Consider the following 14,073-nt stretch of genomic DNA (forward strand, 5'->3'; position numbering starts at 1 on the left):
CACAGTGGATAAGGTGTCGACCCGGAATGCTGAGGTCGCCAGTTCAAAGCCCTGGGCTTGCCTGGTCAAGGCACATATGGGAGTTGATGCTTCCTGCTCCTCCCCCTTTATCTCTCTCTCTCTCTCTCTCTCTCTCTCTCTCTCCTCTAAAATGAATAAATAAATAAAAATAAAAAATTAAAAAAAGAATTATAAAATATAAATACACAAAATCTTATTGTATCTAAGAAAGTTAACAGGAATGTTTAACTTCTCTATTCTATTTCAAATTTTCTGATGGGTTTTAAGAACACGAAACACTTATACATCAGTGAAAACTTCATTTCAAAAAAAATTCAGAAAGTGCCTTAACTAAATGAACAGAAAATATAATTAAATATATGAAAGCAGGTAATGAAACTAATCAAAGTACACAGTGTCATAATAAAAGGCAGCAGTTGGGACAGAGATAACTATGGTAAGATTGCCAGAGATACTGAAAATAGCCTATAAATTGCTACACTTGAGATATGAAAGAATATAAACAATGACTTTTGCAATATTTCCTGCAATAAAGAAAATTGGTTTTAATGGGTCCTTGGGCGTCTGGATATATAAGGGAGCTTTAGGGGTGCCAAGTCAACTAACTTGATTTAAGTTAAATTATGATCAGTAATAGAAATATTTTAATTATTCTTTATATTTAAAAATAAGATTTATATATGAATCTTTTTCTTTTTTCATATTATTATTTCATAGTGCTTTAATTGAAAATAACTGCCACAATTCAAAATGACCACAGGATATGATCTGGCATTTGATCATTCTGTCATTCCACTGGGAATTTTAGTGAATATATTCCTTTTTACACGGGCAACTTTTGCTTTAGCATCTTGTAATCGTTCACAAGCTTTTTGACAGGCAATCATATCAAAAACAAATTTTTCTTCACGGTGTTTTTTATGTGTTTCTTGAATCCTAAAAGGAAAAAGAAAAGGTAATAGAATGAGATATTTTTAAATTACTAAAACCATAACATTCAATCAGATTGTTAATGATAATTAGATGTATTCAAAATAGACATCTACAAATGCAAAAAAAACACCTCTCAGAACTTCACTTATTGCATAGAATTTTATTATAACCTTCACTAATATTCATATTAGGCTAATATTTCTAAAATTCCTATTGGCTATAACAGAATCTCTACAAACCATGACTTAGATTCCCAAAGAAGTATCTAAACCAGAGTTGCAGAACTTTTACTTAAGTCTCACTAAATCCAAGGCTTCTGGTATTTGCTTTTGAGTTTTAATTTTTGCTTAATCTCCTCACCGTTTTCACCCAGCGATGCAAACCCCTCCCCTCTCACAGCTGTCAGTCTGTTTTCTATCTATGAGTTTGTAACTATTTGTTAGTTTTTTTGTTTATTAGGTTCTACATTTGAGTGAAATCATATGGTGTTTGTCTTTCTCTGACTGGCTCAATTTACTTAGTGTAATACTCTCCAGGTTCATCCATGCTGTCCCAAAAGGTAAGATTTTTTTTTTGAGGCCAAGTAGTATTCCATTGTGTAAGACTCTGTTATTGACTGAACCAGAGGCGGATTCGCGTGCCCTGGGCCCTGCCTTCTGAAGGGCCCCGCAAAACCCCAACTTTACACTTTTTTCTAATGACAGCAAGTTTGGTTACATATGTGCAATTTTAACATTAATAGTACATAAGATTTTTATTTATTTAAAAATATGGTTACCATGTATTTTTATTTTCCCTGTCTCTCTTTTTCTTGAGCCCAGTATTTCTTCTGTGCCTGGGGCCTCAACCCACCTTAATCTGTCTCTGGACTAAAAACTGTGTCCACTCCAGATTCATATGCTGAAGTGTTAACATCCAGTACCTTAGAATGCAACTGTATTTAATAGAACCTCTAAGAGGTGATTAAATTTAAATGAGATCATATGAATGAGTTCTAATCCAATATGAGAAGATGAAGAGACACCAAGGATGTACACACACAGGACAAAGGCCCTGTGAGGGCACAGCAAGAAGACAGCCAGCTGCAAGCCAAGGAGAGAGACCCGAGGAAGAAACAAATCTGTCAACACCTTGATCCTGGACTTCTAGCCTCTAAAACTGTGAGAAAATAAATTCTTGTTTAAACCACCTGGTCTGAATTATTTTGTTATAGCTACCCTTGCAGATTGATAAGAATCTAAATTAGAGAAAGATGAACCGGGTCATACTGTCAAACCTGGATATAGCATAGGTCTTAGAAGAATTCATTCATTCATCCTCATTCATTCAACAGTTATATATTATAATGTTTGTCACATTACCTATATGCTAGAAATATAAATATGACAATATAACTATGAGATGCTTATAGAAAGTAAAGAGAAATAAAGGTATTATATATTATATATAAATCAATTATATATAAATATATGCATATAAATCAAATGCCATGGTACCATAATGAAAGCATTATGCAACAAGGCAAAGTGAAACATGATAAAAAAAATTTGCAGATGTAATCTGGAGAACAGGCAGAAGGAAGACAAGAAAAGCTTCAGTGCTAAAACAAAAGCAGAGAGGGTAGCACAGCTTGGCATGCTCCAAGCTGTCTGTCATACAGTTCTGGTAAGAAAGACAGTAGAACAGAAAAGCCTAGAAATACAGAAGTGGGCTAGATCTTGGTGTTTTTCATATGTATTTAGGGGAACGCAAAATCTGAACTTGGGAAATGAAAAAGGGGCCTAAGTTTAAAAATTATTCAGTATGTGATTTTTGACAGGTTATTTATGTTCTCTTACCTTATTTTTTCCATCTTTAAAAGGAGATAATCTAATTCTTAGGATTTAGTAAAGGACTAAATAAGTAAACATTTAAAATCCTTAAAGGAGTGCCTGACATTTAATAATTTCTTTTACAGGATAAGATAATAGTGGAATTCATCCGGACAGAAAATGTAGGACACCTGGATAAGGAAAAAGGCTGGAGCATTATTCACAGTGGCCAAGACATGGAAACAACCAAAGTATCCTTCAACAGAGGATTGGATAAAGACCATGTGGTACATATATACAATGGAATACTACTCAGCCATAAGGAAGGATGACATAGTACCATTTAGGACAACATAGATGGACTCTGAGAACATTATACTAAGTGAAATAAGTAAAGCAGAAAAAGTTAAGAACTATATGATTTTGCCTGACCAGATGCTGATGCAGTGGATAGAGCATCAGACTGTGATGCAGAGAACCCAGGTTCGTAACGCTGAGGTTGCCAGCTTAAGCGCTGGCTCATCTGGTTTAAGCAAAGCTCACCAGCTTGAGCTCAAGGTCTCTGGCTTTAGCAAGGGGTCACTCGGTCTGCTGTAACCCCCTAGTCAAGGCACATACAAGAAAGTAATCAATGAACAACTAAGGTGCCACAATGAAGAATCGATGCTTCTCTTCTCTCTCCCTTTCTGTCAGTCCCTATCTGACCCTCTCTCTGTCTTTATCTGTCTCGGTCACAATAAAAAGAACTATATGATTTCACACATAGGTGAGATATAAAATTGAGACTCATGGACATAGATAAAGGTGATTACTAGGGGGAGGAAGTTGTGGGGGAGGGGAGTAAAGAAGGACAAGTCTGTGGTGACGGAGAGTGATTTGACTTTGGGTGATGGGAACACAACACAATCAACAGTTCAAATGCTGTAGAAATGTTTAACTGAAACCTATGAACTCTTATTGAGCAATGTCACTCTGTTATATATTCTTTTTTTAAAAATTCATTTTAGAGAGGAGAGAGAGACAGAGAGAGAGAGAGAGAAAGGGATGAAGGAGCAGGAAGCATGAACTTTCACATGTGCCTTGACCAGGTAAGCCTAATGTTTTGAACCGGCGACCTCAGTGTTCCAGGTTGACACTTTATCCACTGCACCACCACAGGTATGGCTAATTTTGTAAATTAAAAAAAAAAAAGATTGGAGTTCTTTTTTTGTAAAATAGAGTTTAAAAAACTTGGATATCCATGTAGTAATACTAAGTGAGATGAATATGGAGAAGAAATGGCTTGTGGGTAAGAGTACAGGTAGTGAAGTCATTCTGTTTGTGACCCAGACCTACAACTTATTGACTGTGTGATTTTTGAAAAGTTATTTCAGCTCTGTCTGTATCATTTTCTTCATCTTTAAGAAGGGACAACTCGGCCCTGGCCGGTTGGCTCAGTGGTAGAGCGTTGGCCTGGCGTGCGGAAGTCCGGGTTCGATTCCCGGCCAGGGCACACAGAAGAAGCACCCATCTGCTTCACCCCTCCCCCTCTCCTTCCTCTCTGTCTCTCTCTTCCCCTCCCACAGCCGAGGCTCCATTGGAGCAAAAATGGCCCGGGCGCTGAGGATGGCTCCTTGGCCTCTGCCCCAGGCGCTAGAGTGGCTCTGGTCGTGGCAGAGCGACGCCCCAGAGGGGCAGAGCATCGCCCCCTGGTGGGCAGAGCATCGCCCCCTGGTGGGCGTGCCGGGTGGATCCCGGTCAAGCGCATGTGGGAGTCTGTCTGACTGTCTCGCCCGGTTTCTAGCTTCAGAAAAATACAAAAAAAAAAAAAAAAAAAAAAAAAAAAAAAAAATTAAAAAAAATTTAAAGAAGGGACAACTCAACTCATAGGGTTTAGGAAAGAGTAAAGAACATTTAAAATCTTTAGAGGAATGACTAAAATTTAATAATATCTCAATGAAAATTAGCTTCCACTATTGGGTCTGGAGCTCTGGAGAAGAGCCTTGCCTGGACATGCAGAAGAGTAAAAGTCATGACAAAAGCCTTAATTACAATGCACATGTAATTAAGGGTACTAATTAAGTTTAAAAAATGTATTTCAATACAAAAAAACCTCACAACTATTTAAAGAACTGAAGAGAAACACAATGACATATTGTAATTATATAGTATACAAAGATAAAATAATGGGAAAATAAAATTATGAGAGAAATTCTATTTATACTATCACCAAAAAATCTTATAAAATACTTAGACACAAGCTTAACAAAATTATGCAAGACCTGTCTTTGAAGAATACATGTGGTAAAAATAAGAGTTAAAAAAGATAAAAACTTTAGTCATAAATAAGTGTACAAGAGTTTCATATTTAAGAGGTAAGGCAGTTCCAAGTTATGATGGGTGTTCTGCATGTCTACTGAAATGAGTTTAAAGATGGTTAGGATAAAGCATATTTAGGTTAGGCAATTGAGAGAGTTGTTCTTATGAATTTGAAAATTAACTATGATTACAGTAAAAGTTGGATGGAGAAAAGCTTTATGAATCAAGATATAAAGACCACAGTGAATGAAGAGAGTAGTCTAGGGGGTCAATTGATGATCAAAATAAAGACAAGCAGAAGATGATGTAATTGGATAACTGCCCAATGTGCCATATCTTCATGCTAATTGATATTGGACTTCAAAAGGGAAACCTTACTGTTCTGCCCTGAGCAGTATCATCACTTCTTCAAAATATGAACAAGAATGTTTTGGAAGACTTATAACCAGCATTTACCTGGTATGTAAGTTCTTTCATTTCAAAGTCTCTTTTCAATTCATTCTAAATGCCCCTGTGGGTATTTTATCAATTTCCTAAACTAGAGATTTATGGTTTCCCTTTCTTCTTTCGTTCTTCCTCTTTCAGCAGCAGAAACTGGAAGCCACTGTCTCAGTAATAACTCACTAGTTATTGAGATTCATCAGAATGCTTTTACATCAAACGTTTGAACCAGAAAATCAAAAGATTTGAAAAACTCCAAAGTGTCTAGACAGACTACTTTTTTGAGTCACAGCTCTTTTCTGCATGTTGATACTCTATCTTTATTTGAAAATATTTACAAATAAAACTCAGAAATGACTTTTAGGACAACATTACATTGCCTTATTCCTGTGTGCTTTCAAAGATAATATCTTTGCAGCAGTTTACAAGAGAAGATAATTCAGTTAAGATACATTAGGAAGCACACTTGACTCTGTATCCTCCTCAGATTAACAATGGCCAGACATTTCAATTTGCTATAGTAAAACTAAGCTGATTAAATTTCTCTAACACTGACATGCCATAGATTTGTGTTTTGATATGAGACTAGCCTTCATTCTCTTTTCCAAAAAATAAAATTTTTTAAGTGAGAGAGAGAGAGTGTGTATGTGTGTATGAGAGAGAGGGGGACAGGCAGCGATAGAAAGACAAGGAAGGGAGAGATGAGAAGCATCAACTCCTAGTTGTGGCACCTTAGTTATTAATTGATTGCTTGACCAGGGGATTCCAGCTAAGCCAGTGACCCTTTCCTCAAGCCAGAGACCTGGGGCTCAAGCCAGAGACCTTGGGCTTCAGGCCAGTGACCTTTGGGGTCAAGCCAGTGACCATGGGGTTATGTCTATGATCCCACAATTAAGCCGGCAAGCCCACACTCAAGCCAGATGAGCCTGCTCTCAAGCTGGCAACCTTAGGGTTTCAATCCTGGGTCCTCAGCATCCCAGGCCGATGCTCTATCCACTGAGCCACTACCTGGTCAGGCCCAAAATATTTTTTATTAAAATAAATTACAGGAAAATTATTTCCCAAAACCTTTCTCTCACATAAAGAGTACACATTAATGAAAATGCTTATAAATTTTGGCAGAGAAAAACAGAAAATATTTTTCATCCTTAAAATGTATTATATAAAGTACTTTAGTAAATAATTTCAAATTTGCTTAGAAGTAGAAAAGGCAAGTGCTTTCTTCTTATTTGACATTTATTTCTGGTACAGACCATATTTTTGTAAGTGGTAGCATTTAAAAAATGTATATGAAATAAACAGTTATAATAATTTCTAAGTGTTTCTAGACAAGCCTTAAATATATGCATGCATTTATACAGTTTGGCCACTTAAAATATCACCAGAATAAAATTTTGGCTCTTAAGTTTGAATCTAACAGCAGGAAAAAAATTGTGTGAAAGATTTTGAAAGAGTTAAAAAAGAATTACTGTGTGTCCTTTCTAGTGTACCCTTAAGAGTTATCTGTATATTTCAATTTCTTTGAGCTATTTTTCAACTCTATAAGTTGAGGAAAACTATGAGTGATGCAAATGTTTCTTGTCTAAAAAAATATAAATACATTTTGTCCAATGGAGTTACATTGATTATTGCCAGTGGATAATGACTAAATTTATTCTGACATTTCTGATTGCCTATTTATATATTCATGCTCTTAGAATTCTCATTTGAATTGGTTGTAATGTCTTACTCAATCCTTCATTAAATAATGAGTTAAATAAAACCTTTGACATGTTCATTTTATATTTACATGAGTCATGGTTTACAGTCTTAAAATATTCTTTGTAAATAAAATGGGGTACACACACAAACGAATTTTTATCCAGCCATAAGACAGGAAATATTGTCATCTGTAACAACATGAATTGAATTTGATTACATTATGCTAAATGAAATAAGTCAGACAGAGAAAGACAAGGACCATCCACTTACACGTGGACTCTACAACAAACAAACAGAGCTCATAATACAGAGAAGTAATTGGTGGTTACCAGAGGTGGGAGGGGTACATGATGCGGGTAAAGGGGGTGAAAGGGTACAAACTTACAGTTATAAAATAAATAAGTCACAGGGAAGTAATATATAGTATAGCGATTATAGTTAATAATGCTGTATTGAATATTTGAAGTTGTTGAGAGGATCTTAAAAATTTATATTAATAACACTGTATTATATATATATTACATATATATATGTTGCTAAGAGGACAGATCTGAACAATTCTCATCACAAGAAAAAAATGTATAACTGTATATGGTTACAGATGATAGCCTTATGATGTGGGGATCATTATATATAAATAGCAAAACAGTACATTCTACATCTGAAACTATTATGTTATATACCAATTATACTTCAGTAAAATTTCTTTGATAACAAATAAAATTTAAACTTACTAACGTCTGGTTAAACTATTCTGAATCAATACAAAGTTTGATTTATTTTAAAATTTTAAAAATCTTCATTATGGAACCATTAATAAATTTTTGCATTTGTTTGAGACACCTTTGTCCAAAGTGTGTTCTGAGGATTAGTTTTCTAAGATATTTCTTAAAAAGAAGGTTCTTCAGTAAGATGCATGTTTAAAATGTAACTGTTTGTCCTGGCTATATAGCTCAGTTGGTTAGAGCACTGTCCCAAAGCACAGAGTTTGCTGGTTTGAGCTCTAGTCAGGGCACATACAGGAGCAGAACAATGTTCCTGTCTTTCTCTCTCTCCTCTCCTCTATTGTTAGAATCAACCAATCAATCCATAAAAATTTTCAAAAATTAAAATGCAGCAATTGTTTTTCTGGTAGGATTTCTAATGGTCTTTCCCATAAGACTGTCCACTGAGATTTAGATACCCTTTCTAATCCAATTTAATGTTCTTAAGCAATTGCAACCTCACCTATAGTTCTAATTCCTGTACTATTGCCTGTGTTACTATTTCTGGCAGTTTTATTGTCTTGGGGTCAAAGAATGTTTATGTTCCCACATCATCAGGCATGTTCAGCATCTGGGAGTGAAATACTATTTAAATGACTTGAACTATAAGGTAAGAAATACTCCTTAGTAGAAATGCCAGATATCAAAGAAGAAACAAACAAACAAACAAAAAGAATATGTAGGACAAAGTTATTGTAATTAAACAAAGCACTAGTGAAGCTAGATTCATAGCCTGGTTAATTGTACTTTTAGTATATATTTAATAATTTTGATTAGACATCTTCACATCACCAACATTTACAGGGAAAATGCATTGTTCCTCATTCCAATGGCTAAAGTATTGAATATAAACATGTAAAAAACACTTGCTCATAACAGAGGCTATTATATAACCCAAATGGACTTCCGTACAGTCATTACCAATTTTAAAAATGAGATTTTTACTTATTTTCTTCAGTAAATAATTATTGAATAGATTTTGGGAATCTATAGTACTAGGCACTGAAATGGAATAATAGTCCACATTATCTTATAAATAACTTTACAAGCTAACTTTAATATAGGTCCTCTTATGATAACTACTACATTTGAGATTTTAAAAACTGCTATGAAAGCATCATCAAATTAAAAGCACTAACATATTAGAAAAGCTGTTGGGGAGAGATTAATAGTGAATGTACCACTTCAGTTGGTTGATAGATTTTGTCAGCGCATGATGGAGACAAATAGGGGTTAAACAGTCACACTCAGCCAAACATCAGCCACTATTGAGGTGTCTCCCTGGAGGAAAGAGTGCTTTTTCCGTCACATATGGGCACTACCCTTTCACCAATTCGAACACTTCAAAATAAAATTTGCTCAATAACATAAAGCCTTCAGTTATATAACATGTAGACAAACAGCAACATTGTGAGTTTGTAGTGCCTTTTCGGAGTGCATATTTGAGGGAAGAAAGAGAGTAGAATCAGTAAGACTGTAAGGATAAAAAAGTACAAAGTTGGTTAGGGAGCAGCGAATAATTTGGTCTGTTAGGAGCAAAAGTGAGGCTAGGGGAAGAGAAGGGGATAAGCATAAAATTTAGTGAGATGGGTCTGTGGACTGGAACAGAGCGGGGTGTCTGAAATGCCACTCAGAGGAGACTGGATTTTATTTTGCAGGCAATTTCAAGATATCAACATATTCAAATAGTAAATGACATGTTCAGAACTTAATTTTAAAAGATAGTTTAGGTTTGTAGGCTGGAGAACAGATATGGTTGAAGAAAGGATGGAGAATGGAGATGGAGGTCTCAATAGGAAGGATCATGTGAATTTTTAGAGGAATTATAAGAGTATAAATTAGGACAGGAAAAGTTGGATTGAAAAAGAAGAATCAATTTGAGATTCCCTTTAGAAGTAAAAAGAGCAGGGAAATATATTAGATGTTGGCAATGAATTAAAATGAGCTGCAAAAGACTGAGTTTACTAGCATTGGTCCAGAGACTAATGATGATGCCATTTACTGTAAGAACAACCATTAATTAAGAAGCAGATTTTGCTAGATAGGATGGGGGTGCAGAAAGAGTGGTTTCATTGTCTCATTTTGGTAATTTATCAGGACATATTTGTCCTTCATTTGTTGTTGTTTCTGTTTTCCAAAGTAGAATATACCACATTATAAAGCACTGTTTATTAGATCTCAACATTTAGTATGCAATATTCACATGATATGGACTTTAATGCTTCTATTATATCAAAACTGTACCTACCTCAGTTCCTTCATGTGTTTAAGTAAATCCTTTTGATATTTTTCAGCTTCTAGTTTTTGCTGAACCAGCAGCTTTTTCTCACGTAAGAGCACTTTATTCTTATGTGAAATTTTAAGTTTAATTATTCCTTTGGTCAAAAAAGTGCGCTCATTATTTAACTTTTGAATTAATAAACGGTCTTCAGCTTTTTGTTCTTTTTCTTCTAGAAACAAAGCTCTTCTCTCTCTAACTTTTTCCAGGTAGTTGAACCTGTCCTGCCAAAGTTGGAATAAACCACGCTGAATTGCCTTGTTCTCTTCTATCCTCCGTTTCTGCGCAGTCCATTTTTTCTTATACAAAGTTTCTTTAACAGTTAAACCAACTTTTTCTTGGGCAACTAGTGCCTTGGCTACAGCTATTTCTTTCTTCTTATGACTTTCTTGTTTCTTTTCTTCTGAGTGATATTTATCAATATCATAAAATGCTTTCAGATTTATACCAGTATTGTGTGTTGTAAAAAACTCTCTCCTTATGTTCTTCTCCAACAGTGTGTGTGCTTTTTTAATGAATGGTTTTTGATGAGAAGTAGAAATCAGCTGGGAATGTGTAGGAAAGGTATCTTGTTCATTCTCTTTTAAGACTGCAGCATGCTTCAATAGATTTGAAGAATGTAAGGGTAGTTTGAACACAGATATCCTAAAACTAGCATGTGATTCTTCATCCTCAATTTCATCTTCAGACTCCTGACCTACGCCACATAGCAGAAAAATATAATATATTATACAGGTGTTAAGCACAGTTTATTTTCTGTCTCAATTACTTTGAAAAATACATTAATAAAATTTACAAGAACTGTTATTTACTTACATTAAGAAGCATTGTTCCCAACTGAGGTTCCTTTGCAATTTGTGATTTTGGGGGGAAAATCACTATTGAAACATTTTAATACAGAAAATGCACTTATTCCTATATTTTCTGCATTCTCTTTTTCAGTTATTTAACTTGCACTGACTCAATGGCAATATCTTATACTTAATCATACATGTTATTCTTACATATAATTATCTCATATTTGCAAAGAACATTATAAAGTTTTACCCTGTTTTTCTCAACTCTGGTGGAAACTAATAGCTGCCAATATTGTTTCCCTTTCATTGGACACACAAAGGAGCCAAATCTCTAAGCCTCCTTTGCTGTTATTGTGGCCATGAGACCAAGTCCTCTCTAATAGAGTGTGGACAGAAGTGATATGTGTCATTTCTGGTCCATGGCTACTAAAAAACAAATGTGCCTCCTCCGTTTTTCTTCTTCTGATCCACTTCACAGAGATAAGGATAAGGCCCTAGAAGATGGTAGAGACATAAAGTGGGAGAACTCTGGATCCCTGAATCACTGCTTGAAAAACTACTCACTAATAAGGATTATCTAATCAGACTTCATGGAACCCGGAAATAAATGGCAATTATGTTTGAGTCAATATATATTTCTGGTTCTATATGTTATTACAGCTAATCTAACTAATATAATAACTTGAATCACATTGTTCATATATTTATTTTCTGACAAGTCTACTGATGAACTTAGGACCATGTAGCAAATACAGGTTAGAAAAGATATACTGATTAATCTTAGGAAGATATGTTTCCATATTTGACTGACTCTATTGAAATTACATTCTGCTAACTCTATTCTATTAGTATTTTATCTTTTCTAACAGATGATTCTTTTAAAATCTTTACGTATCAAAATGTCAAATCTGATGAAGGTTTTATGGACATTAAGGTGCTCATGAAGAGGCCAGAACCTGTGGTCTAGGCAGACCATAGGAAAAAAGAGAATAGGTAGAATTTTCACTAAAGGCCACAGGAATATCAACATTAGAAAAGGAAGTAGTGCTTAGGGCTAAGTAGAAAATCAAGTCTAGCAAGTAAAAAAGGGTAAAAAAAAAAAGTATCCACACATACGTATTAAGAGATTGGGTCCAAAGTTAGAGACACAAAGGGACAAAAGCCAGTGTTTTAGGTCTAGAGTAAATAAGGTATGATCTGGGGCAACTACTTTGAAAAATCCAGCCATGAATAAAATATCAGGAATATAAAACACAACATGAATAAAGTATTAAAAGTTCTGGTCACTAATCCCAACTTGTGTAAGGGTGGGAGGGTTTTCCTACACAGCTATGCATACTCTGACATCATCTGATTGCCCTACAATTCAACTTAATTCTGACACTATCTACTTTGAGATACAGTTAGATACCACTTGTTAAGGAATCAATCTTACAGGATTGTGCACCCTGTTTGAGATGCCAATTGTAAGTCCAGGTTATCATAACCATTCAACTATAGATTGGAGGTTCTACTGACCCCTGCTTAGATTCAATTAATTTGCTATAGTGGCTCACAGAACTCAGAGAGACATTTTATTTATTATATTTTTGGTTTATTACAAAAGAATATAACCCAGGAACAGACACATGGAAGAGATGCACAGGGTAAGGTTTGAGGAAAGGGTGAGAGGCTTCCGTGCCCTCTCCAAGTACACCACTCTTCCTGAAATCTGAACGTGTTAACCAACATTAAAGTTCTCTGAACCTAGCTCCTTTGGGTTTTTAGGGAGGCTTAATTACATTGACATGATTGACTAATGGCAACTGAACTCAACTCTAGCCCCTTTTTCCTGCCTAGAGGTCAGGGTTGGGACTAAAAGTTCCAGTTGGGTTGCCTGACATGGTGCAAAATTTACTTCACTAACGTAAAAGCCATCTTTCTTACTCTGCTTTTATCACTTAAAAAGTTCCAAGGGTTCTAGAGGTCTGTTCCAGAACTGGGAGAACAGACCAAATATACTTACTTTTCTTGTTAAAAATCACAATATCACAGTTACCAATATACATATAGGATGGGGCAAAAGTAGGTATACAATTGTGAGTATGCAACACAGATAGTTTATTTTTGAATTACTGTTAATTATGGTATTATTTTTCCATATGAACAACTGTAAACCTAAAATGGCCTTATAGTATTGTTTGATATCAAGTAGTATGACACCTCTAACTTTTCTTCTAAGAATACTTTGGGTGGTGAGCACATGAGGTAGTAAACAGATGATGTTTTATTGAGTTGTACACTTGAAACCTGTGTGATTTTATTAACCAATGCCACCTCAATAAATTCAATAAGAAGAGTCCCATTGCAAGACTTAAGGTATAGCAGAGAAGAGAGCAATTTGAAATAACTGATATATATATTTCTTTGCTCATCTCATTAACTTATTCTTTCTTTTTCTTTTCCCCTCTATGACATCTGTCATCTGTTTATTTTTTCTCTATCACTTTGCTTCATGTTTTCTAATCTTAACTGACAATGGAATCAAAAGTCTTTGTTAGATGCATTTGACAGCATGAAGGGCCAAATAATGACTATACTAAGCTAGGAAGTTGCAAAGTGAACTTTCTATTCAAACAAGTATAAGGTCTACAGGTGTAACATCTTTGTATCAGTGGAATTATTTTTCTGCTTCCTTTATACCAGGTGGAGCAAAAGTATATTTATAATTGTTTGTATAAAAATGATGCAATAATAAACTTTGTTTTGAGTATTCCTAATTGCAAACTTACTTTGACCACATCCTATATTATTACAAAATAGGAATATTAATCACAAAAGTGTCACATATAAAATTTCAAATCTGTGAGGTAGACTTGTGTCCTGAGATATAAGCAGCTTCTATATGACCTGGAGTGTCTCAATATCCAGTTTAAAAAAAAACAACACTTTTCTATAATAATAGGCTCCAAAATGGTATTCATATTTATGAAATAGGGAATTTCTCATAAACATAATTCAAATGAAAAGGGATAAAGGTGACCTATTTT

General features: G+C 34.8%; 1 protein-coding gene across 1 annotated transcript in view; it reads right to left on the bottom strand.

Moving 5' to 3' along the window:
• Positions 1–800: 800 nt before the first annotated feature.
• The window catches only part of LRRIQ3 (leucine rich repeats and IQ motif containing 3), a 177,232-nt gene continuing 163,959 nt past the window's right edge, over positions 801–14,073 (bottom strand). Inside the window, exons 6-7 of the mRNA XM_066372202.1 lie at positions 10,218–10,944; positions 801–957 (exon numbers count right to left, since the gene is read on the bottom strand). Of these exons, the coding sequence (XP_066228299.1) occupies positions 801–957; positions 10,218–10,944 (884 nt within the window). The remainder of the gene's footprint in view (positions 958–10,217; positions 10,945–14,073) is intronic.

This window comes from Saccopteryx leptura, chromosome 3 (genome assembly GCF_036850995.1).
Source record: "Saccopteryx leptura isolate mSacLep1 chromosome 3, mSacLep1_pri_phased_curated, whole genome shotgun sequence".
Classification (NCBI taxonomy): domain Eukaryota; kingdom Metazoa; phylum Chordata; class Mammalia; order Chiroptera; family Emballonuridae; genus Saccopteryx; species Saccopteryx leptura.